At 44.1% G+C, this 22893-nt stretch overlaps 1 protein-coding gene across 1 annotated transcript in view; it reads right to left on the bottom strand.

The window, feature by feature from the left end:
* Positions 1-909: 909 nt before the first annotated feature.
* Positions 910-22893, bottom strand: part of LOC138959754 (dynein beta chain, ciliary-like) — a 107690-nt gene continuing 85706 nt past the window's right edge. The window contains exons 52-66 of the mRNA XM_070331362.1: positions 22591-22852; positions 21360-22016; positions 20658-20828; positions 19068-19190; positions 18290-18483; positions 13284-13560; positions 9329-9556; positions 7847-8038; positions 6144-6263; positions 5473-5715; positions 4972-5160; positions 4022-4264; positions 2690-2816; positions 1989-2239; positions 910-1369 (exon numbers count right to left, since the gene is read on the bottom strand). Coding sequence (XP_070187463.1) covers positions 1992-2239; positions 2690-2816; positions 4022-4264; positions 4972-5160; positions 5473-5715; positions 6144-6263; positions 7847-8038; positions 9329-9556; positions 13284-13560; positions 18290-18483; positions 19068-19190; positions 20658-20828; positions 21360-22016; positions 22591-22852 — 3274 coding nt within the window. The 3' untranslated portion in view covers positions 910-1369; positions 1989-1991. The remainder of the gene's footprint in view (positions 1370-1988; positions 2240-2689; positions 2817-4021; positions 4265-4971; positions 5161-5472; positions 5716-6143; positions 6264-7846; positions 8039-9328; positions 9557-13283; positions 13561-18289; positions 18484-19067; positions 19191-20657; positions 20829-21359; positions 22017-22590; positions 22853-22893) is intronic.

The raw sequence follows: 22893 nt of genomic DNA, 5'->3' as shown, positions 1-22893 counted from the left end.
GTTAGGTTTACTCCTTAAATTCCCGTTGGTACAGATCCGGCAGGACATATTCTCGTCTTTGAAATCTAGTCAAGTGTACGTTCTTGTTCGTTTTGTATGGAAACTAGCAGATTATTGCAATCTGAAAATCAGTACCGACGGTACGCATGACTTAACACAAATTTAGTGCGTCACAGGACCCGTTCTTTTTGGGTTAAGTGCGTCGCCGGACTCCCTCCAATCTATTTTTCGACTTCTGTTGTGAACAGTACGCAGGGACGCAGTTTGGGGAACCGTGTGCTATGCAAAACAAACCCCTTAAAAACTACGTCCTTCCTGTTTAATTTTGACAAGAACGACATATGAAACTTTTTATCTCATTTGTGTAGGCAAACAATACATCATGTCACAAAACAAGTAGCCAGGTGTTTCTGTTTTTGTTTGTGTTGTGTTTGTCCGAGAAATGGCTTTGCATATCTATATATAGTCCTTTGCCAAAGAAACAGCGTATAAATAGCGGCGTCCTTCAAGCTTATCCAAGTTTACCAAGAGGAACATAGATGTAACGTTATATTTAGTAGCTGGCCTTATATAAATTAGAATTCTTCCTGTTAAAACAGACAGCACATAAAAGTGACAGTCTTCGTCAAGTGAGGAGAGGCTTAATTTGCAAACTCGCTCAAGGGGATTATAACTAACCTTGTGAGAGGTTGAGAAAGGAATTACAATAATTTCTGGCTTTGGGGTTTCAATGGGAGTAACATCTGCTACCCCTTTTGTGTGTCTAGCATTGTTATAACGTTTTTTACAAAAGTGCGCACGCGCGCGCTCTCTCTCTCTCTCTCGCACACACACACACACACACACACACACACACACACGCGCGCGCACACACACACACAAACGTCTCACACAAGAAGTAATCCAACATATGGATTATCAGCCTTTATTTCAATTAAGTTGTTCGGTTATCAATGCCAACAACAGATTAACAAATTCCTTTCATTTTCATGTATGTGTAAGTCACAATAAATGCTCATCTTTTGGTCTAGTTTGAAAGACTTACGGTTTTGAGTTGCTTTGTACAAACGGAGGAAATGCAGACAAAAATCTGTCTCTGTTCCCAAGTAAAGTTTATGAAGAAATATATAGACGAAACACGAATAGATTTTGTTTTTAATTTGACACACGGTGCTAATACACAGAAAGTGTCACTGCCCATTTCAAGTAATCTTGATAGATAGCTCCGAAAATAACTTCAAATGACACGTTTCTTTGAAAATGCATCCCGTTACCAGGAAGAGCAGCAATAACTTTACTGGTAAGGACTTCTGATCAAGTTCCATGTTGATGTGACTCAGACTATTCGGTGTGTCAGACTGGGAACCTTCTGCAAAAATAAGAAGTAAATAAATGAAAACAGAAGTAAGAAAAAAAGGTGGAAAGCATAGTGTCAGATTTGTATGTACAAAGACTAAAAGCATCGAGTCAGATTTGAAAATTAAAAGACCGAAAGCATCTTTTTTTGTTTTAGATTGATGAAAGCATCGTGGCAGATTTGTAAGTACCAGGATTGAAAGTATCGTGTCAGACATGTAAGTACCAGGATTGAAAGTATCGTGTCGGACATGTATTTACTACTCACTTAAGACAATGCATCTAAAACACTGATGTATCCTGTCAGTAAATGCTGTAATATACGACAATGCTGCAAAACACCGCCGTTTGAAGAGGCAACCCTATTTCACTGATCCAGATATTTTCTCAAGGGAAGACTCCAACCTCAAGTGATTTTTGACACAATTTGGAGCCACAACATACAAGGAAATGCAAAAAAATCTACACATCTTTAAAAATTGCCATTCGACTTTTTTTTTAATCCAAATCATGAAACGTACTCGGAAACTATTTTCAAAATTCGGAACTCCGGATGGGAATATTAAATCTTAATTTTGTACAAAAAAGCCAAGTAAATTGCCTTTGACATTCCAAATGCTTGAATCTCTTACGTTCTAAGTTAGCAGCAGTAGGGCCACGCCTCCCAGCGTCCACTTTGAGGCCTTCTCCTTGGTCTTGAGGTTGAAGGTCCAGACGAAGGTGGCCCCGCGGCTCTTGGTCTTGTAGACGGGGCAGTCGTACACGTTGCGCAGGTCCTGGCGGTCCACAGGGATGGCGCGGATGAACATGACCGGCATGGGCGGCGTCAGCTCCTTCAGGCGGGACTCCATGATCATGCCCGTCTGCATGTCCCAGCGTGCGCCTGGCAGATGGAGCGACAGAGTGCGATCGGGGTATGGAATCAGTATCACGATTGGAATGTTTCATTTTATACCTTCTTCCCCTGAACAGATTACGATTTTAAGCTTTTCAGCAAAGTCTTGATTGATCGGTTGATTGCTTGGCCTACTGGGTCATTCATTCTCGGACTTATCACTTTTTTGTGTGGACGTATGGGCTTTCACGATTTTCTCTTTCTGCGTATTGATAAACGACTAAATGATTAATTTATTCCTTGACAGTCTCTCAGCATGTTTGTGACTGATAAGAGTGTATTGTTGGGTCATTGACTTACTGTGGATTGATTTATTGATTGACATGGGTTTAGGTCCTATCCATGTCGAAACTAGTTTCACAAAGACACTAAAGCAAACAAGTCGCTCAAGCCATGCAGACATTTAAAGCCAATCCAAGACATGGTGCGGACTCTCACCCTCCATGAAAAGTCCGTGCACATAGGCGCCCTCCCTGGGAGCTCCAGCCATGTCCTCACGGGACTTCTTGGTGACGTCACACTGCAGTACCATCCTGTCCAAGGGCCACTCGTTCTTGCGGGCCATCTGTTGACACAGCACGAGTTGTCTCATTGTCACGGAAACGCGTGAAAAGAGAAAGCTGCTATGTTTGCTACTGAAAGATGGTGACCTACTGTCAGCGCCGAAGTATTCGTGCTGAAACACTTGTCAGTACCGTCGTAACCACCACCACCACCATCACCTGCAATTGAACAATAAACAAGGCAATAAAATCCCCCTAAAGAGATCTGTATACGATGCATGGCCATAACAACACAAAGGGCTCATGAACCCAGCCAGCCACTGACGAGTTGGCAGCTCAGAGTCCCCTGTCCATGATTACATCTCAGTTATTCGGAGCAAACGGAACCATCCATCCTCCACTTGAAAGCAGACACAAAAGATGCAGGGTAAAGGTGAGAGGGATTCATAACAAGGCACACACGACAAGTCCACACGACGGTATCTGACAGCGATAAGGCAAAACAAAAAGTTTGTTTCCGATGACAAGGTCAAAACATTAGGGTCGGTAAGTCGGTAACGTTTTGTTAAGTATTTTGATTGAAGTTTGTCTTTCATTTACACTGGGCAGGGGCGGGTTAGGGGGGGTGGTGGTTACAGGGGTTCCAGACCCCCCCCCCCTCTCGGCTGTATAAAAAAAAAAAAAAAAAAATGTGAATGTTGTTGTTTCTGTCTTTAATCAGTATCATGTTTGTACAGTTTTAACTGCCACTCCTATGCGACATGTGTTTCTTCTAACCATACTATATGATATCGGGAGCAGATATCATGGAAGATAAATTGCCATTATTTAATACTAACTTTAAAAGAAATAATGAGTGGCTGCTGACACTAGTTGATTATGTTTAAAATCACGGATAAGCCACAAATTGTTTATAAGATAGCTAAACTTCTTCAGCTTCAGGGGGGCTTAGCCCCCCAGACCACCCAACGGGGCGTGGCCACGGTACCCCACCTCTACCGACCCCTGGACCCCAGGTTGTAATCCCCCCCCTCCCCCCCAACTGCTCCGCCCCTGCTGGGGCATCTGACTTTTTTACTGGCCGGAAATCGTGCGAGCTGTGCCCTTTTGGATGTCACAGAAGAGTACTTTTTCATGTAAAAATTCAGCACAATCTAGTCCTCCCCCCCCCAAAAAAAAAAGCTGTAGGGTCGGGAGGAAAAAAATAAGGGTCGTTCGGGGAGTCGGAAACATTGATTTTCCCCATCACACTAGCACCATGCCTCACCTGCTGCATGATGGCGGTGAGGAAGGACTGCGGGTTGAAGAAGCCAGCTAGCCAGACAGCGGCGGGGAGCTGAAAGTCTGCAACCCACGACTCCAGCTCCTTGACTCGCAGGAGAAGGTCAGCGTACCATATGCCTAGGGGGTAGAGCGAGGGGTAGGCACGTTTCTGCCAACTGTTGGGCACCTGGTCGACGAACAGCGCGTTGGACAGGTCCTCCATGTCCGCCGTGATGGTCAGTTCTCCCTGGTGGTCAAGGAAGATCATGGTGAGTGGAAATGGAGAACATTCTTTGATGTGGGCACGAAGGGATAAAAACCCACAGGAGCACAGTTAAATTTGAAAGAATTGAGCGGGATATGGAGACAACATCTTTGATATAACGTGGACACAAAAGAATAAACGTCCAAAAAAGCACGATGAAATCTGAAAGGATGAGCGAGATGTGGTCTAAATCGCTGATATTGGCACGAAGGAATACACTTCCAAAGGACCACCGCTAAATCAGCAAAAGGCCGGGATGTTTAAGCAGTGTTTTGTTTTGTGAACCTCCATGATAACTTGAACTCAAGACCAGTCAAAACTAGCCTTGGTTTACTGATGTAATCAGGAACAATACAGAATACTCATATTACAGAACGAAATTAAAAGCGGGCGAACTTGATACAGTTTGGTTCAATTTTACGGACCGAGAGGTTTAAAATAGTTGTAAAAACAAACTTTGGACCCTTACTATGGCAGAAATGGTTGCAATCACGCTGATTACATGTTTGTTTTTACGATTCTTAACCGGAACTCTTAAATCCTAACCAGAGTGAGGTCCCTTTCCATCGCCATAAGTTTTATGGCTGGGGAGTCTGGAATGTGTCATAATCTGAGGAGAGGCGACTGAGGGAGACGGAAGAAGAAGAAGACTCAATCCATGTAAAGTGGAAAACTCTTCACCAACTGACCTTGAGTCCCAGGTTGAGCTCCTTGAGGGAGCGCTTAATCTCGTTGGTGAGCATGTTCATGCGCTCGCACTCCTGGAAGGCCACGACTACGTAGGGCGTACGGTCCTCCGGCTGCACCTTGCCCATGATCTCCATCATGTTGAACTCGTCAGGGCTGCGGTCCACGATTTCGTCCAGGATAGCCTTCACCTGCACAAGCACACTTCATTTCATGTCGAGCATAACTATTTCACAGTGGAGCAGTGCGACTGATACAGGCAGAACACAAACTCGGAAAAATACTTACAGCGAGTAAACAAGGACAGTGATGCTTATCATATCCAATGGTAACATACTACAAAATACCATAACCAATTGTGCGCTTTTCTGACCCAACTCTACTCATCCATATTGTTAAGCTTGACATCGCTTCCTGCACTAGCCCCCGTGACCTTCAACTTAATCTCCATCTATCACTAAAGCTATTGCACTATTCTCACAACACTCTTCCCATAGCCGTACCTTCTCCTCGCGGCTGACACCACCTCCTGCACCAGCCCCTGTGTCCCTGGGCTGCATCTCCAATACGGTCCTGAAGAGGCTCTCGGAAAAGGTGGTGAGGAACTCGATCTCGGCGTTGGGATGCAGACCGTACAGCACAGGGCTCTCGGGCGGCATGGTCTCGTCGATGTAGGTGTGGTAGCCCACGAAGTCCAGGTTGGGAGGCACTGGGAACCCTGGGGCTAGTTGTAACTCTCCGTCCAGCTGTAGAAAAGAGCGGAGGCTTTCGTACACACTGCTACAAGCACATGTCTCATATGGGCCAATTAGACCCGAGGGGACTTATATTGAACAGAAAAAGAAACAAACCGCACATACTGCATGATCAGAGGTCAAGAGGAAAGGAGAAGAAGAAGAAGAAGAAGAAAACAGATGTCAGCTTTAAATTTCTCGGTAATTTACACTTATGATTAAATGTTTTGGCCATTAGACATCGGTCACTGACGCATCAGGGTTTGAAATGACCAATCAGCACAGTTGGCTATTTTGTGTGGTCACAAGGCCAGTCCTTTTTGATAGTTCATGGACAGACAGACAAACCGAAATGGATGGATGGCAGACTAACAGACGGACAGAGAGACCAAACGTACAGATGCAGACAAAAGTACAGATAGACAGCCGGTGGAACTGACCATTTCATTCTGCATGTAAACCTCCAGGTATGTGCGGCACAGACGTCGGTCCCAGTCGTCAGTGATGTGTCCACCGTACATGATCTCCCCAAACAGGTAGCGCAGATCTTCCCAGGGCACCTGGCCAATAACAGAAATCATGATGTTTGTCACAAACAAGCTCAACCGACGAAGAAGGGTATCCTTAGCGGATTATGACTTTATTCAGTTATTCTGCAGAAAAGACAAATGCTGGAGAAAAACCGTTCTTTTCTGCAGCATTTCTGCATAATGTCATCTTTCGCCGAAGCAGCGGTTTTTTTCTGCAGCAAAACATTTTACTGCATTAAAATTGAAGTGAAGAATGCTGCAGTAAAACGGTGCGGTTGTGTTACTGCAGAAAACCTGTTTACATTTTTTTGTGTGCAGCATTTTGTACTGGCTCTTGGCGGATTATGACATTATTCAGTTATTCTGGAGAAAAACCGAAATGCTGGAGATAAACTGTCTTTTCTGCAGCATTTCTGCATAATGTCGTCATCTTTCGCCGAAGCAACGTTTTTTACTGCAGTAAAACAGTTTTTCTGAAGCATAATGTTTACTTGGTTTTCTGCAGCATTATTGCGATTAACTTTTTCTTCAGAATAGTCTGTGACAGTTTTTCTGGAGAAAAACGAACGACCTTGTAAAGTAGCGTTTGTATTCGTCGCCCCCTGGGATAGTATAATAGTTTGTTACGTCGAAAAGGAAGTCAGACAGACAAAATACATTCGTGTCACGCACAACTATTGGTAATTCTGGATGAGTCCATCTCTCGACAGAGGGGGGCTCGCGTGCTCCAACATTATAATGAGCCAGTACAAAATGCTGCAGAAAAAGTGTAAACAGGTTTTCTGCAGTAAAACAACAGCACCGTTTTACCGCAGCATTCTTGATTTCAATTTTACTGCAGTAAAATGGTTTGCTCCAGAAAAACCCGTTGCTTCGGCGAAAGATGACATTATGCATAAATTCTTCAGAAAAGACCGTTTTTCTCCAGCATTTCTGTTTTTCTGCAGAATAACTGAATAATGCTGAAATGCTAATGAAAGATTGTAAACAGTTTTTCTCCAGTAAAACAACATCACCGTTTTACTGCAGCATTCTTGATTTCAATTTTACTGCAGTCAAACTGTTTTACTGCAGAAAAAAACGTTGCTCTCGCGAAAGATGACATTATGCAGAAATGCTGCAGAAACAAACAGTTTTTCTCCAGCATTTCTGTTTTTCTGCAGAATAACTGAATAAAGTCATAATCCGATAAGGATAGAAGGGTGTGACGAAGACAGTACAAGTCAAGCTGAAGCAACAACAAGAACAGGAAAGGAGCACGAGGAGTGAGAACACGATTGGAAAGTGAAAGAGTAAAGAAAGGAATAAAACACAGAAGAAGAAATAGTATAACCCTCAAGCCGTATGTTCCACGAAGTAAAAACACAACTGAGACGCATAGCATCCTTTGGTGCAAGCCTGAGTCCCAACGACGCACAAGACATACACGGACACACATGCACACAGTGCCAGACAGACAGAATGACAGACGCACGTACACATACACACACCACACACATACACACCCATACACAAACACACACATGTATACACTCGCTCAGACAGGCACGCACACATACACGCATATTCCTTCTCCCTACACACACATACATTTCCCTTCAACCATTTCCTACCTTGCTATTGCCCTCCAGGTAGTTGAATAGAACGCTAACGCTGATGGTGAGGTCGCCCACGTTGTAGGGATACACCCTGTTCCAGCCCTGGGGACCGAACTTACGGCGCTCGCACACCACTGCGTGGAAATAGCACAGGCTGAACAGGATGGTCTTGAACTCCGTCTCTTTGGCGCACATTTCAAGGGTTTCCTGTAAGTACACCGGAGTGAGTGAGCGAGCGAGTGAGTGAGTGTGTGTGTGTGTGTTTGTGTGTGTGTGTGTGTGTGTGTGTGTGTGAGTGTGTGTGTGTGTACATACGTACGTACGTACGTTCGTACGTACGCACGTACGTGTGTGTGTGTGTGTGTGTGTGTGTGTATGTGTGTGTGTGTTTTGCACATGGTCGTGAGCTTACATGAAAACGAGTGAGAAATAAGTCTTCAATTTTATCCTCAATTAACATATATTTGGCCAGAGAGTATGGCATTGCTTTTTTACATTTAGTCAAGTTTTGACTAAATGTTTTAACATAGAGGGAGAATCGAGATGAGGGTGGTGGTGTATGTGTGTGTCTGTGTGTGTGTGTGTATAGCGATTCAGACTAAACTACTGGACCGATCTTTATGAAATTTGACATGAGAGTTCCTGGGAATGATATCCCCGGACATTTTTTTTTCTCAATAAATGTCTTTGATGACGTCATATCCGACTTTTTGTAAAAGTTGAGGCGGCACTGTCACACCCTCATTTTTCAATCAAATTGATTGACATTTTGGCAAAGCATTCTTCGACGAAGGCCGGACTTTGGTATTGCATTTCAGCTTGGTGGCTTAGAAAATAATTAATGAATTCGGTCATTATAAATAGGAAACTTGTCATTAAATTTTTTTTAAACGATCCAAAAACAATTTCATCTTATTCTTTGTCATTTTCTGATTCCAAAAACATATACGTATGTTATATTTGGATTACAAACAAGCTCTGAAAATTAAAAATATGAAAATTATGATTAAAATGAATGGTCCGAAATCGATTTAGAAACATTTCATCTTATTCCTTGTCGGTTCCTGATTCCAAAAAAATATAGATATGATATGTTTGGATTAAAAACAAACTCAGTACGCTAAAAAGAATAGAGATACAGAAAAGCGTGTTATCCTACTCAGAGCGACCATTACCGCACTATTCTTGCTTGTCGATTTCACTGCCTTTGCCACGAGCGGTGGACTGACGAAACTACGAGTATGCGGTCTTGGTGAAAAAATGCAGTGCGTTCAGTTTCATTCCGTGAGTTCAACAGCTTGACTAAATGTTGTTATTTCGCCTTACGCGACTTGTTTAAAATTCCCCTTTTGTTTTCTGTTTGGTGGAAGTGTCCCCTTTCACAAAGATTATGTGCAGCATATGTCCTTTTATTAGACAAATATTACTTTGGCCCCAAAGGTGGACCAGCTCGAAACCGAAACGTGTGAAGCTGTCCCCCCCCAAAAAAAAACCTACCTGGTTGAAGTTATTCAAAGACTTGTGCATGTTTGCGAACATTCCAGTGGGCGGTTCGTTGGTGATCTTGATGGCTGACTCCAGGATTCCCTGTGGGATGATGTGTGAGTCTGCAGAGGAAGCAGGCTCAGCACTGACGAATAGGCGGTAGATCGGGTTCCCTTCCTGCGCGTACTCCTCCATTTTCTTCTCCAGCTTGGGCAGCCAGCGGGCTACCAGGTGAACGTTCTGAGCATGCAGTCAAGTCCAAGATATAGAGAGTGGCAGCCTCTTTGATCAGTGAGCAGTGCATGTATCTCCAAAAGAAAGAAAAATATATATAAAAAAAAGAAGACAGAACAAAAGAAAGAAAGAAAAAAAAGAAAAAAAAAGAAAGTACAATTAAGCAAACAAGGAGAGAAAATTCTCCCCATAGACGTTCGCCACAACATACCTACTAGTTTTGATGCTGTAATCTTATTTATACAACTCCTGTAATGCAACCGAGGGGTGGATTAAATCTAGTTGATTATTTTTAGACAAGTGAGAAATTAGAACGAACTACTTTGATTACACCAAAATCACACGTGGATTATTCGAAGTAAGAATAAAGAGGGCTAAAAAACAATACTAGAATTTATTTTTAGAACATGACATCATTTGAAACCCAGACGATTGGACCCTGTTGCGGAAGAATACAACGTTGACTCAAAACTGTAACAACAATGGCTGACGTGTATAAAGTACACGCATACCTCGCCAGGTTTGTTTTTGTGACTAGTCGACGGACGATGCCATTTGCTTTGTGTGTGTTTTTGTTGTTGCTTACTGTACATGACATACATTACGTGTAAAATCCAGTTCTTTAACAGGCAACAAACCTTGCAAATTTCCAGAAGCTGCAATCTGAAGCGACCTATCTCTAGGTATGTTACAAAGTGCGCACGCAGCTCAATTTTTGACGTCATTGAAAATGACCCCCCATTTTCTGATCACTCACACTGGCTCAGTTTTGGCGTCCTCTTTTCTATTCTTTTTCAAATTTACATCACATGGGCACCCTGTCGAAGACGTAGAGCACATTCTTGACTTTAAGATTGAGAAAGATGGCGAGTCCAACACTGTCGAGCTCGCCGGCCAGAATATCGGGCGAAGAAGACACACAAGAGGTACTTTTATAAAACAATTTATAGCCTTTGAACTCTTATGAGACCCCTCTGAACAGTTAGTTTGACCATTTTCCTGCTGTTTCCCAAAGTTTCAAGTCGATAAAGCGATGCGAAGTACCTTTTAACGGATGCGCCGCTTTGCGCCCGGATTGTCACCATCCAACATGGCGGTCGGTAAAGTTCGTCTGCTCTTAGTTTCATACTAACTTACTAAAAAAAAATAAATTTTTATTTTTTATTTTTTTTATAGTTGTTTAATAGAGCTCTGAACCTTTCTTTTGATACCAAATTGAACAATATTGATAAACAAATGTGTGGGTTACAGTTAATTTTAGCTGAGAAATGTCAAAAATGGTTTCAATTTATCCTCTTTGCCTCTATTACGAATTTTATTACTTTAAAAATTCATAACTCGGGTTACACTTATCCAATCTCAAAGTTATATATACCATTGGAATGCTGATTTTCTGCTCTTTCAAGTGATATAGATCAAAATGTTAAATGAAGATTTTGAATTTTTTTGTAACATACCTATCCAATGTTTAACACAAAATCAGCAAACTCTCCTGTCACATAGAACGTCCATTATATAGTGCAATGTTGAAATGAAGTTACCGGTCTGAAACATTTAGTCGTTTCTTCTGAGACAATCCTTGTTCTCTTATCATCTACAGATTTACCGCTGTCTTCACCACGCGAATTCACAACAGAAGTCAGACTTTCGAACATACAATCTACGTAGGCAAGCATGATACGTCATGACGTCATATGATTCCTAGCATATTGACGTAATGCTAAACATCCGGTTATCCCGAGTTTTCTCCGTAATACATGTCCGTGGGTTTTTCAATGTTCGGTTATTTCCGTGGCTTCATGCGGAAAGGGAACCGTCGTCTGCAATCAGTCAACGACATGGACCATTCTGGTCATTGTTGCTGACAAAAACATGATTTTAACACAGAATGTAATGTCAGAATAGCTATTTAAACGCTATTGTGTTTCAATCGTAGCAATAGGATCCGATATTTAGACGAGACAAGTATAATGCCGACGAGTCGGAGACTAAAAATAAAGTAAAAGAATAGGGACTATTTGAATGACGCGCATTTGACACTCTGAGTGATTAGGCTGAAATGAAATTGCCTACAAAATGTCGTCTGCATGACTGCATGTTCGACCCGTGTTGTTCGTTGTATAAATAGCTTAAACAATGACAACTCGTTGATTACTGGAAAATAAACCACGAGTGGGTATTTGCAGCCGCTTGGTAATTCACGAGTGTGCAACTCGTGGTCATTGTTTAAGCTCTATTTATCCTACATACGTGAGAGAGACCACTCAAGAGATAACAGTATCGTTCAAACGTACGTGTGTATATCATGTAAATGAGGTCGTGTCAAACTAGTCTGGCAGGGACCTGCTTTTTCCCTGCTTATAATGCCAAAGTCACTGAGACGTCATTTTAGAAACACTGTTGCGCCCGCTGTTTCCCCATGAAGGGTTTTTAGAGCTAACACGTCACGCTACACTTTCTAAAGTGACGTTTATTTGCTTTGATGTGAAAGATTGCAAGAGGCTTTGGAAGAAAGGCATCAGCACAACAGTAACACACAAAACCACCATCAAAAATAAAACACTACGAAACTACCAACAAAAAACCAGCACAACAGTAACACACAATAACACCATCACAAATAAAACACCACGAAACCACCAACAAACCACCAGCACAACAGTAGCACACAATAACACCATCACAAATAAAACACCACGAAACCACCAACAAAACACCAGCACAACAGTAACACACAATACCACCATCACAAATAAAACACAACGAAACCACCACAAAAACACCGGCACAACAGTAACACACAATAACACTATCAGAAATAAAACATCATGAAACCACCACAAAAACATCAGCACAACAGTAACACACAATAACACCATCACAAATAAAACACAACGAAACCACCAACAAAACACCAGCACAACAGCAACACACAAAACACCATCACATATAAAACACCACGAAACCACCAACAAAACACCAGCACAATAGTGACACACAATAACACCATCACAAATAATACACCACGAAACCACCACAAAGGCATCAGCACAACAGTAACACACAAAAACACCATCTATATCTATATACGGCTTGTGTGTGTGTGTCTGTCTGTATGTGTGTCTGTCTGTGTGTCTGTCTGTCTGTCTGTGTCACTTCGCGATGCACGGCCAAAGTTCTCGATGGATCTGCTTCAAATGTGGTGGGCATATTCAGGTAGACCCCGGACACAATCTGGTCGATGAAAATTATCAACACGTGCTCTCAGCGCGCAGCGCTGAACCGATTTTGGTTTTTCTGTACATCCATTCCCAGTAACTCTTCCTTATCTTCTCCAGTGTTTTGTGCGTTTATCTCCCTTCCTTCGTGTGACGTCAATCGCGTACAATGCGCCGGCAAAGCCGGCGTACACCCACTACTTCTTCCCGGCGAAGCCGGGTACCCGGCAAAGCGGATATTCATCTAGTCATATATAAAACACCACGAAACCACCAACAAAACACCAGCACAATAGTAACACACAATAACACCATCACAAATAAAACACCACGAAACCACCACAAAAAGACCAGCACAACAGCCACACACACAAATACCATCACAAATAAAACACCACGCAACCAGCACACAGGCATCAGCACAACAGCAACACACAATAACACCACCACTGACACAAGACCACCACACAGACACACACCACGTACAACACGACAAACACACAACACACACTGACCTGTAACACCACCCACTGTCCCTCCTTAGCAGCGATCTCCATGGCGCTCTCGGCCACCACCTCCTGCCCCTGGCCTAGGGAGATATTGTGGAAGTTTTGCAAGTCCTTGGTGAAGCCAATTTTCTTGCCTAAGGCTTCCACGTCCTTCAGCGGGTCCACACCAGCCGAGAGGATGAAGAAAACGGGGGTAGCTGGACCCGACTCCTCGAAGGATTTGGCGAACTCGATGGAACGACCTTCCGTGTACTTGGCTCCCATTTTCTCCTCCACGAAAAAGCTACGGTTAAGAGTGAGCAGAAAACAATAACGTTTGAAAGTAAGGTCGGTAGGGGCTGTATGGATGGTGAAAGGAATGGCTCGTCTTTCTGCTTGAGTGTCCAATAGTTTTGATGCTGTAATCTTATTTATCCTACATACGTGAGAGAGATCCCTCATGAGATAACAATATCGTTCAAACCACACGTGTGTATATCATGTCAAATGAGGTTGTGTCAAACTAGTCTGGCAGAGACCTGCTTATTCCCTGCTTATAATGCCAAAGTCACAGAGATAAACGTCATTATGGAAACAAATTTGCGTCTGCTGTTTCCCCTTGAAGAGTTTTTAGAGCTAATACGTAACGCTACACTTTCTAAAGTGACGTTTGTTTGCTTTGACGTGAAAGATTGCAAGAGGCTTTGGAAGAGATCGAGGTTCCAAAAGAAGCATCTTCAAATTGTACGCCTCGACTGCGGGATGTTTTGAGTAAAATACACGTAAGTACAGTATGTAGGATGAACAGAATACTACATTGCTTTCTGTGTCGTACCAGATTTACACTCGTTGCTTTTTCAAATATTGAAAAGCTCGCTTTCGCTCGCAGTTCAATAGTTAACAAGAAAAGCAAATGCTTACACACGACTCGCTTTCGTTAACACCGCCCCTCCCTGAACCACTTTAATCCATAGAAGACTCCCTCCCTTTTAAGATCCCCAACAAGATATTTTCAAGACTATGTTTTTTAAGATATTCTGTTCATAACCTCTGTAAGTTTACCCCCATTTTCAGACCTGATTTTCTCAGGGTTTTGTAGGTCTTAAAATGAGGATTCCACAACCTAAGGTCAAGTCGGGACATTATCAAACCCTAAAAGTGTGCAAAGTTTCAGAGGTATAGCTTGATAAACATCTGAGATAACCTCAACGTGATTTGTCCACGGACGGACGGACGGCCGGCCGGCCATACAGACAGACACACATGAATCCTAATACTCACCAATTACTCAAGCGAGTCAAAAAAGCAATTCGTGTAACTCTGGTATGACACAGCAAGCAATGTAGAATCTATATATATATACGACTAGTGTCTGTGTGTCTGTCTGTGTATCTGTCTGTGCGCGATGCACGGCCAAAGTTCTCGATGGATCTGCTTCAAATTTGGTGGGCATATTCAGGTAGACCCGGGACACGACACAACCTGGTCGATATTTCAACACGTGCTCTCAGCGCGCAGCGCGGAACCGATTTTGGTTCCACCTCAGCTATTTTGGTTCCACCTCAGCTACCCGGGCCCCCATACCGACACACCATAGCCGCTACACCACATCACAACGCCAAAGTTCTCGGTGGATCTTTTTCAAATTTGGACACCGTATTCAGCTACACCCCGGACACAATATCATCGATGAGATATTTCAACACGTGCTCTCAGCGCGCAGCGCTGAACTCATTTTCGTTTTTGTGTTCATTTCACCATTATAAGTAACTCTTCCTTATCTTCTCCAGTGTTTGGCGTTTATCTCCCTTCCTTCGTGTGGCTTTCCCGTTCAGTTGTAAGTTACTACACTGCGCTGTCCACTGCGCTGAGCGTCTTCGGATATTCCCGGCGTTACTAATTTTAGAAGGTCAACGCAGTGTACAGAACGTAAATTGGACCCGTAAATTATCCTCACTGTAAAAGTGCAAAGGTCGAATCAATTTATAGCCACGCGAAAAATACACTGTCATCTATCTCTCTATAGATACGGCTTCTCTGTGTTTTTGTGTGTGTGTGTGCGAGTGTGTGTGTCTCTATGTAAGCAACACCTGTGCATTGTTCAGTTCTGTTTGTGATGTGGTCTGGCGGCTTTTGTGTAATTTTATGTACTGGCCTTCCTTTGAAAAGCCATAACTTGCTCAGTCCTGTTTGAGTGGAGTTCGCCTCCAAAGGTGATTAACACGGTTACATTCGTCGACAAGGATGGGACTCGATATGGTCAGGAATGGCATTATGGCCACTGAATCATTTTCGTGCTGTTCCCATTCCACGAGTCTGGGAGGGACCTAAGCTTGGCGGGTCCATTGTTCGGTCCATTGTTCGGCTCTAAGTACTTCTTCCCGGCGAAGCCGGCTACCCGGCGAAGCGGGTATTCATTCTAGTTCTCTATATCTCGCTATATGTGTGTGCGTGAGTTCGTGTGTTTGCGTGTGTGTATTGGAACTACCTCCAGAACCGCTCTCAGACTGTCACCACTGATTCGTTCTCTTCTCAGCCTGTCCCTGTCCGCTTCGGCGTCCCACAAAGGTCTGTCCTCGGCCCTGTCCTTTTCACCCTGTACACCCAACCCCTCTCCCTGGTCATCGAACGCCACGGCTTGAACTACAACTCCTTTGCCGATGACAAGCAGCTCCAGAACAGCGCCAAGCAGGAGGACGTTGACCATCTCCTGGGATCCATCTCCAGTTGTTTCACTGACATCAAGAACTGGATGACTGAGAACAAGTTGAAGCTGAACAGTGAGAAGACAGAGGCCCTTCTCGTTGGAACACGACAGAAGATTGCTTCCCTCACTGTGACCGACCTCCAGCTGGATGACGCGACTGTTCCATTCTCCCCTGCTGTCAAGAGCCTTGGCGTCTTTCTCGACTCCACTCTCTCCATGCAGACACACATCTCCTTCATCATCAAGACCTGCTTTTTCCACCTACGACGCATCGCCTCCATCCGTCGCTACCTCACCCACGACGCCTGTGTCCAGCTGGTTGTCTCCCTCATCTTCAGTCGTTTGTGCTACTGCAACTCCCTTCTGGCTGGCCTCCCCGCCTCATCCATTCATGGCCTACAACGAGTCCAGAACGCTGCTGCCAGGCTGACGTTGAGGAAGACGAAGCGAGACCACATCACCCCCCTACTTCGCTCCTTGCACTGGCTCCCTGTCAACACCCGAATCTCCTACAAACTGTCCACTCTGGTCTACAAGTGTCTCAACGACTCTGCTCCCGAGTACCTTCAATCCTCCCTGGACCTGTACACCCAGCCCTCCGACCGTCCCCTTCGTTCTGCTGCTGACCCACTCCGCCTTCACATCCCTCGCTCGAAACTCGCATCTGCTGGTCAGCGTGCATTTCCCTCCGCGGGCCCCTCCGTCTGGAACTCCCTGCCGCTTGAGCTTCGCCAGAGCCCCTCTCTTGACGCGTTCAAGAGTAGGTTGAAGACTCAGTTCTTCCCGTAGCTGGCTGCGACTTTCATGTTCGACAGTGATGTGTTGTGCCCCAAAAGACATTCTTGTGCTGTGCTCTGTGAGAGGTGTTTTCTTTGTGTTTGATATTATTTTGTTTGGACCTAGCTATTGATGTGTACATTGTTGTTAAACAGTTGTTTGTAGTATGTTTATCAGGGTTTGCTAGTGTGTGATAGGGTTTGTGTCCGTCTGTAGATGTTAGTTTCTTTGTTAGTCCTGTGTTGACAACTCTTCGACAAGCGCTTAGAACTGTGACCCACGGAATACGCGCTATATAAGCTTCATATTGATTGATTGATTGATTGATTGTATGTGTGCGTACATGTATATTTATGCATGTGTTTCTGCGCGTGATAACTAGCTCGTGATAACTAGCTCATTTCTGCGGGGCTGTGCTTACGAGCATGCACGTTGTGGTTATGTAATTGTAGTAATGAATTTGTGTGGATGTTTAAAACAAGAAAGGTAAGTTTATGTAAAGTTTCACGAGAGACTTAGGAAACGTTAAGGCCTTCATTAGTTAAGCCCAACAATGATTTAGCGAAGACTTCGCGAAGCCGTCTTTTTTACCGAAAATTCGTGCATAGAGCTTCATGGAGTAGACTTCACGAACTCGACTTCGCCTAATTAATCTTAGGCTTTCGATGTCTATAATAATAATAATAATAATAAATGAGCATTTATATAGCGCAACATCATAACTTTACAATTATGCTCTTTGCGCTTGACACATTTAAAATTAAAACACAGTTATACAAGCATTTACATCTACATTCATAGTCAACAACGCTTAATTAAAAGCATACACCATCACACATACATTACAAAAGATTCTTCCACTAACTAAGTAATAAAAACATGAATAAAATAGGTAGTAAAAAACAAGGAAATACCAGCTGAATACCCTTAATCAAACAGAACATGTTATCAACAATGCTGAAAACAGTCCTAGATGTTTATATACATTATCACTAAAACAACAAATACACTACATGTAGCCTACTGATGGACTGAGAAAACAAAATCAGGGGTTGTATTTCTTGAAGAGGTGCGTTTTAAGTGCTCGTTTGAATGCTTGGGGTGACTGAGAGTGGCGGATGTGAAAGGGGAGAGAATTCCATTGTGTGGGTGCGCAGAAAGTAAAAGTGCGTTGTCCGTATGTTTTGGTTTTGGTGTGTGGAATGGTAAGGATGCGACAGTCAGAAGAGGCACGGAGTTGTCTTGCTGGAGTTCAGAGAAGTCAGCAGGAGACGAGCCAGAAAAGAAGTTAAAGCAGAGGGTGGACAGTTTGTAGTCAATGCGGGCTTGAATAGGTAACCAGTGCAGTGTGTGAAGAAGTGGTGTTGCGTGATCTCGTTTTCGTGCTTTGAGAATGAGGCGTGCTGCCGAGTTTTGGACTTTTTGTAGTTTATGCAGGAGGTACAGAGGACAGCCAGAGAGAAGAGAGTTGCAGTAGTCTACCTGTTTTGGATTAATGATCACGTTACATTGTGTATAGAACCAAATTATGCATTGCAAGATTGCTCACCTCACAGCGTACGACATACGATCAGGACGCAGGCATCTCATCATGCAGAGTTTCTGTAGGGCGTCCTTGTTCTTCCATTCCTGAGGGAACTTCTCCTTCTCCGGACACTCGCTTTCCACAAAGGTCTTCCACCTCTTGGCTGAACCCTCGATGTCCTTGTCCAGGTTATGGAACTCGCCCAGTTCCGACAAGCACTGAGATAGAAACGGTGTATAGAAAAAACGAACGAATGATTTATTGCTTAGGCCGTCGGCCCATTGCAAAGGTAACAGTGGGGCGAGGCAGGGGAGGAGGGGGGTGGAGGTCACGAACGAAAACGAAAAACCGAGAAAAACCGGTCTAGGATTCCGAGCAATATAAGTCTTTGACCGATCACAGTCGAATGTTTTCCGCGAATGAATACCAAATAAAGTTTAACTTTTCACATCTAGACTGGAACTATCATTGAATCAAGTTTGCAATGATCCAGCTTGATCATCCGAGGAGAAGGCGAATGAGTTAAATGATGCGAGAGAGGTCAGTTTCTAAAAGTGCAAGCAGATTATTGTACCGCTTGGTACGTGCACGTTGGCTTCCGTCTTATCAAGCTGGTTATGTGTTTCTGCTCTTCCGTTGTTTCGCAGTGTTTCAGGAAGAATGTTTTTGTAAAGTCATATGCCAGGAAGATGTCATCACTTTCACAGATCAAGATTTTGTTATCACCCCCTCATCCAAAACGACGTCCCCATTGAGGGACACTGCTCAGTACGGGTGGTAACAGAGTTTTCAATCTAATTACCTTGATTCCTCCCCACTGGAAATGGGTGAGAAAGTCGACGGGGCTATGTGCGGTAGGGTTGACTGGGAAACGGAGAAGAAACTCTAGTTCAACGGGTTCGATCTCCTTGGCCATCAGCAAGATCTGTCCGTGTTTCCAGCGGGATGAACAAAATGGTGACAACAGTTATAAGACTAAAACACTGTCAGATAATTGATTGGGTTGTTGCTAGTTAAAATGATTGAGAGAACATTTGTGAATTTCTGAACGAATATCATGAATTCCTTTCAAGAAGTTTGCAACTACTGTTCACTTGACTCACATTGAATTAGTACACACACACACACACACACACACACACACACACACACACACACACACACACACACACACACACACACACACACACACACACACACTCACACAAAAGCCACGATTAATCTTGATCTTGATGAGTACTTACCGATCACCAACGAAAATAAACACAAATGTGTTAAAGATACTGCACGGAGCCCCCAGGGCTTTCAGTCATGCCTCGGGCAGCTATCCGTTTGAAACATTTTCATTGACTTTTCTTAACGAATTAATTGTGAGCATTCTCCGAGCAGGAAAGCGTGGCCTTTGATCAGGCTCACATCAGGTCCCGCACGTGAAAAAAAATACGTCAAAAGCCTACGTTGAAGTCTATGAATCTCGGCTAGAGGGAGAATACTTTCTATGTTGGGTACTTTACGTCAAGACATTGTGTTTGATTACGTAAGAACATTGTAACAGAGGGTATGTGTGTCCTTTTGGTATACTGCCCAGAACCTTATTAAAAGTTTTTCTGTGTATCACATGACTATCCTCAGCTTAATTAGTTTGTACGACAATCTAAATGACATTTTTGCTGCTGCAGAAGCATTGATCTAGCAAGTCTGTGAAAGTCTCTCATCGTCTCTCTGACCCCCCCCCCCCCCCTATCCCCGATATTGCAGTCCTTCCCGTCCTCTGTCACATCCTCTAATTCTGTTGCTGCATTTTTTCCTCTTTTTTTTTGTGTGTGTGTAAAAATTGTATCTTGTCTGTCTTGCGTTCTCATAAGGGTATAAGTGATTCTATGAATTGACATAACGTGAAATAACAATTCCTATCTAGATGTACATATTTATAACCACACTTAATTAATATAAGCTTAGCTTGTTGTGTGGCCACACATGTTTATATCGCATATACATGCCACCCTGTATTTCATTAATAAAATCTTGTTTAAACCAACATGATCACGGGAAATGTTAATGACATTTTGGCGGGAGATGCGAACTGACAAACCGCATTAAGTTTTGTTTGGCTAAAGGTATGTGTAGGCATCTGTGAGATAGTTATGTAAATGGTTTGACTCTTTATATCGTAATCTGCGACAAAAAGGCAAATCGTTGCTTCAGCAATGCTTTGTCTCTTGCACGGCCCCTTTACCGATAATAAACCCACCAGTAACTTATCGCCAATTTTACTGACATTGAATTTCTTATCCTGCAAGCCACTGTTTTTTTAAAGTTTTTTTTTCATCTAATTTTATCCTTAGTTTATTGTTATCCCATTCTTTATCCTGCAACTCGAACAGCATCGCACCTGGGTGGTCATCAGAGTGAGAAAGGTGAGCTTGTCCTTCTCGAAGAGGCCCCTGGAGGTGTAGCCGTAGACGGAGTATGTGATACAGTCAATGAGGTTGATCACGCGGCCCTTCACTTCCTCGGCTGGCTCCGAGCGGTCGATGGCCTTATCGAACACCACGCTGAATGCCTGGTGAAGAAACAAGTGAGCATCTGTTCCTGAAAGCGCCACTCTACAATAATAAATCGTCAGTGTACGAGGTAGCTTGCGTGTTTTGGTTTCTCGCACGGTTCTCTCTTTCTCTCTCTCCCTCTCTGTATCTGTCTCTCTCTTACATTTTCCTGTAAATCATTACACAGATGAAGTATCGTCAAATGCCATCATATCGCATCGGTTGATTTCAGGGTGGCGTTCACAAGAAAATAACTACGGTATTTCAACCAAACCCACCTAGTGATTGTTCTGTTGAGCGCTTTCTAGTGCACACTACCGCATATGTTCACAATAACCGAAATCAACATCTCTGTTGGCTTAAATCCCATCTTGGGTGATTTTGCAGTAAAGAAGTATAAGACACGTTGTAACAACTTCACTGAAGCGGGTAGCAGTGCATCGGCCCCATGTGCCGCGGTTGTTTATCTGCCTAGTGTGTCCTTACCCTTAATAGTACACCCATCGACTACGCTGACACAGAGCTCTGCCCGGTGTTTGGTTCCTTACCTTGAGGGAGAACTGGTACATAGGGTGGATCTTGTGCAGGTCGTTCATGATGAAGTAGAGCAGGGAGGCCCGGGCGGCGGCCGGCCTGTAGTTCTCCCTGGCACAGTTGATCTCCGCCTCCGTCACTTTGGCCTCTTCCGACTTCAGCGCGATGTCGGCCGCAGTCTTCTTGGTGGTCTCGAGGTTCTCCACCAGCTCCACGTCGCCCAGGAAGTTGCCACCGGCAGAAGACAGGCGGGCCAGCAGGTTGTCCTCAAGCTCCTTGAGGATGATCTTGAACTCGTTCTGCTGGCGGGTGAGGTCGGACTTGAGTTTCTCCAGATCGGGTCGCTCCTTGGCCACCACGGCGCCCAACAGCTGGTCCTCCAGCCCGTCCCTGGTGACGGTGAAGTTGATGAGCGTGGCCTGCGCCTGCATCTCGGGCTTGTAGTGCGGGTTGGCCAGCTTGGTCTGCAGGATCAGGCGGAACTTGGGGTTGAACTCCACCTCCTTCTCCCCGATCTTGATGGCGCGCCCCTTGCGGATGGTGTTGCGGCCCAGCAGAGAGTCCAGCACCGGGTCCATCTCCTCCCCCAAGTTTTCCAGCATCACCACGTCCCCGTTGGACACTGCGGCTTCGATGATGTCAAGGTAGCCCTTGGCGCCTAGACGGGTTATCTAAAGGGACAGATGCGTCAAACGACGAGTGTCCGTTAACGATGATCTGCTGATGCGATACTCTTACTTTCAGAACGGTAATTGGAAACATCTACGTATGCGTTCTAAGACAGGTCACCTTAATTAAGGGACAGATGTGTTAAACGACGAGTGTCCGTCAATGATGATCTACATTTGATACTCTTACTTTCAGAACGCTGATTAGTGCTTCAAAATGCCCAAGCATTCAAATGCGTTCTTTCATTCTGAGAACTTGCTATTGCGATACCTGAATCTTACATCATTAACTAATAACGAATAACATTGAGTGCCATTTTTGTTCACTGGACTTCTCAAAGATTTTCTTGGATGTCTGTGTGTTAAATCATTGTTTAGGACGCAGCAGTATCTTTGCCCTTCTTCTGCCTCTTCTCCTTTTTCTTCCTCTGCGGTTTCCGTGCGTGTTTGGTCTTGTTCTTGTGTTTAAATAAAACGGGGGATAGGGCACTAAAAATCAAGAATGCCACGGTGATGCGAGGTTTGAAATTACAACGCTAAAGTTCAACAGCAAGCCCCACACATCCCACGCCATCACCTTGAGGTCATCGCCGTAGCGGGTCTTGATCCACTTGATGCCCTGCAGCTGCGGGTCGATCATGAGTGGCCAGCGCTCACAGCTGGTCAGGATTGTGGCGTTCTCGATAGACATGCGGTCGCCGGGCAGTCCCTCGTTGCTCCAGGCTGCGATGGCAGCGTCGTCCACTAGCATGGTCAACGGATCCAGACCCTCCGTCACCGGGATGGGGTAGGGCAGCTTGCCCAGGTAAGGCAGCCACTTGACGTCCAGCATATCTGTCCTGTGCATGTGAAAACAGATCTTACTTGTTTCACATTTCGT

The sequence above is a fragment of the Littorina saxatilis genome, linkage group LG2 (genome assembly GCF_037325665.1).
Source record: "Littorina saxatilis isolate snail1 linkage group LG2, US_GU_Lsax_2.0, whole genome shotgun sequence".
In the NCBI taxonomy this organism is placed as follows: domain Eukaryota; kingdom Metazoa; phylum Mollusca; class Gastropoda; order Littorinimorpha; family Littorinidae; genus Littorina; species Littorina saxatilis.
The sequence above is the reverse complement of the archived record's forward strand: the minus strand, read 5'-3'. Positions and strand labels throughout refer to the sequence as shown.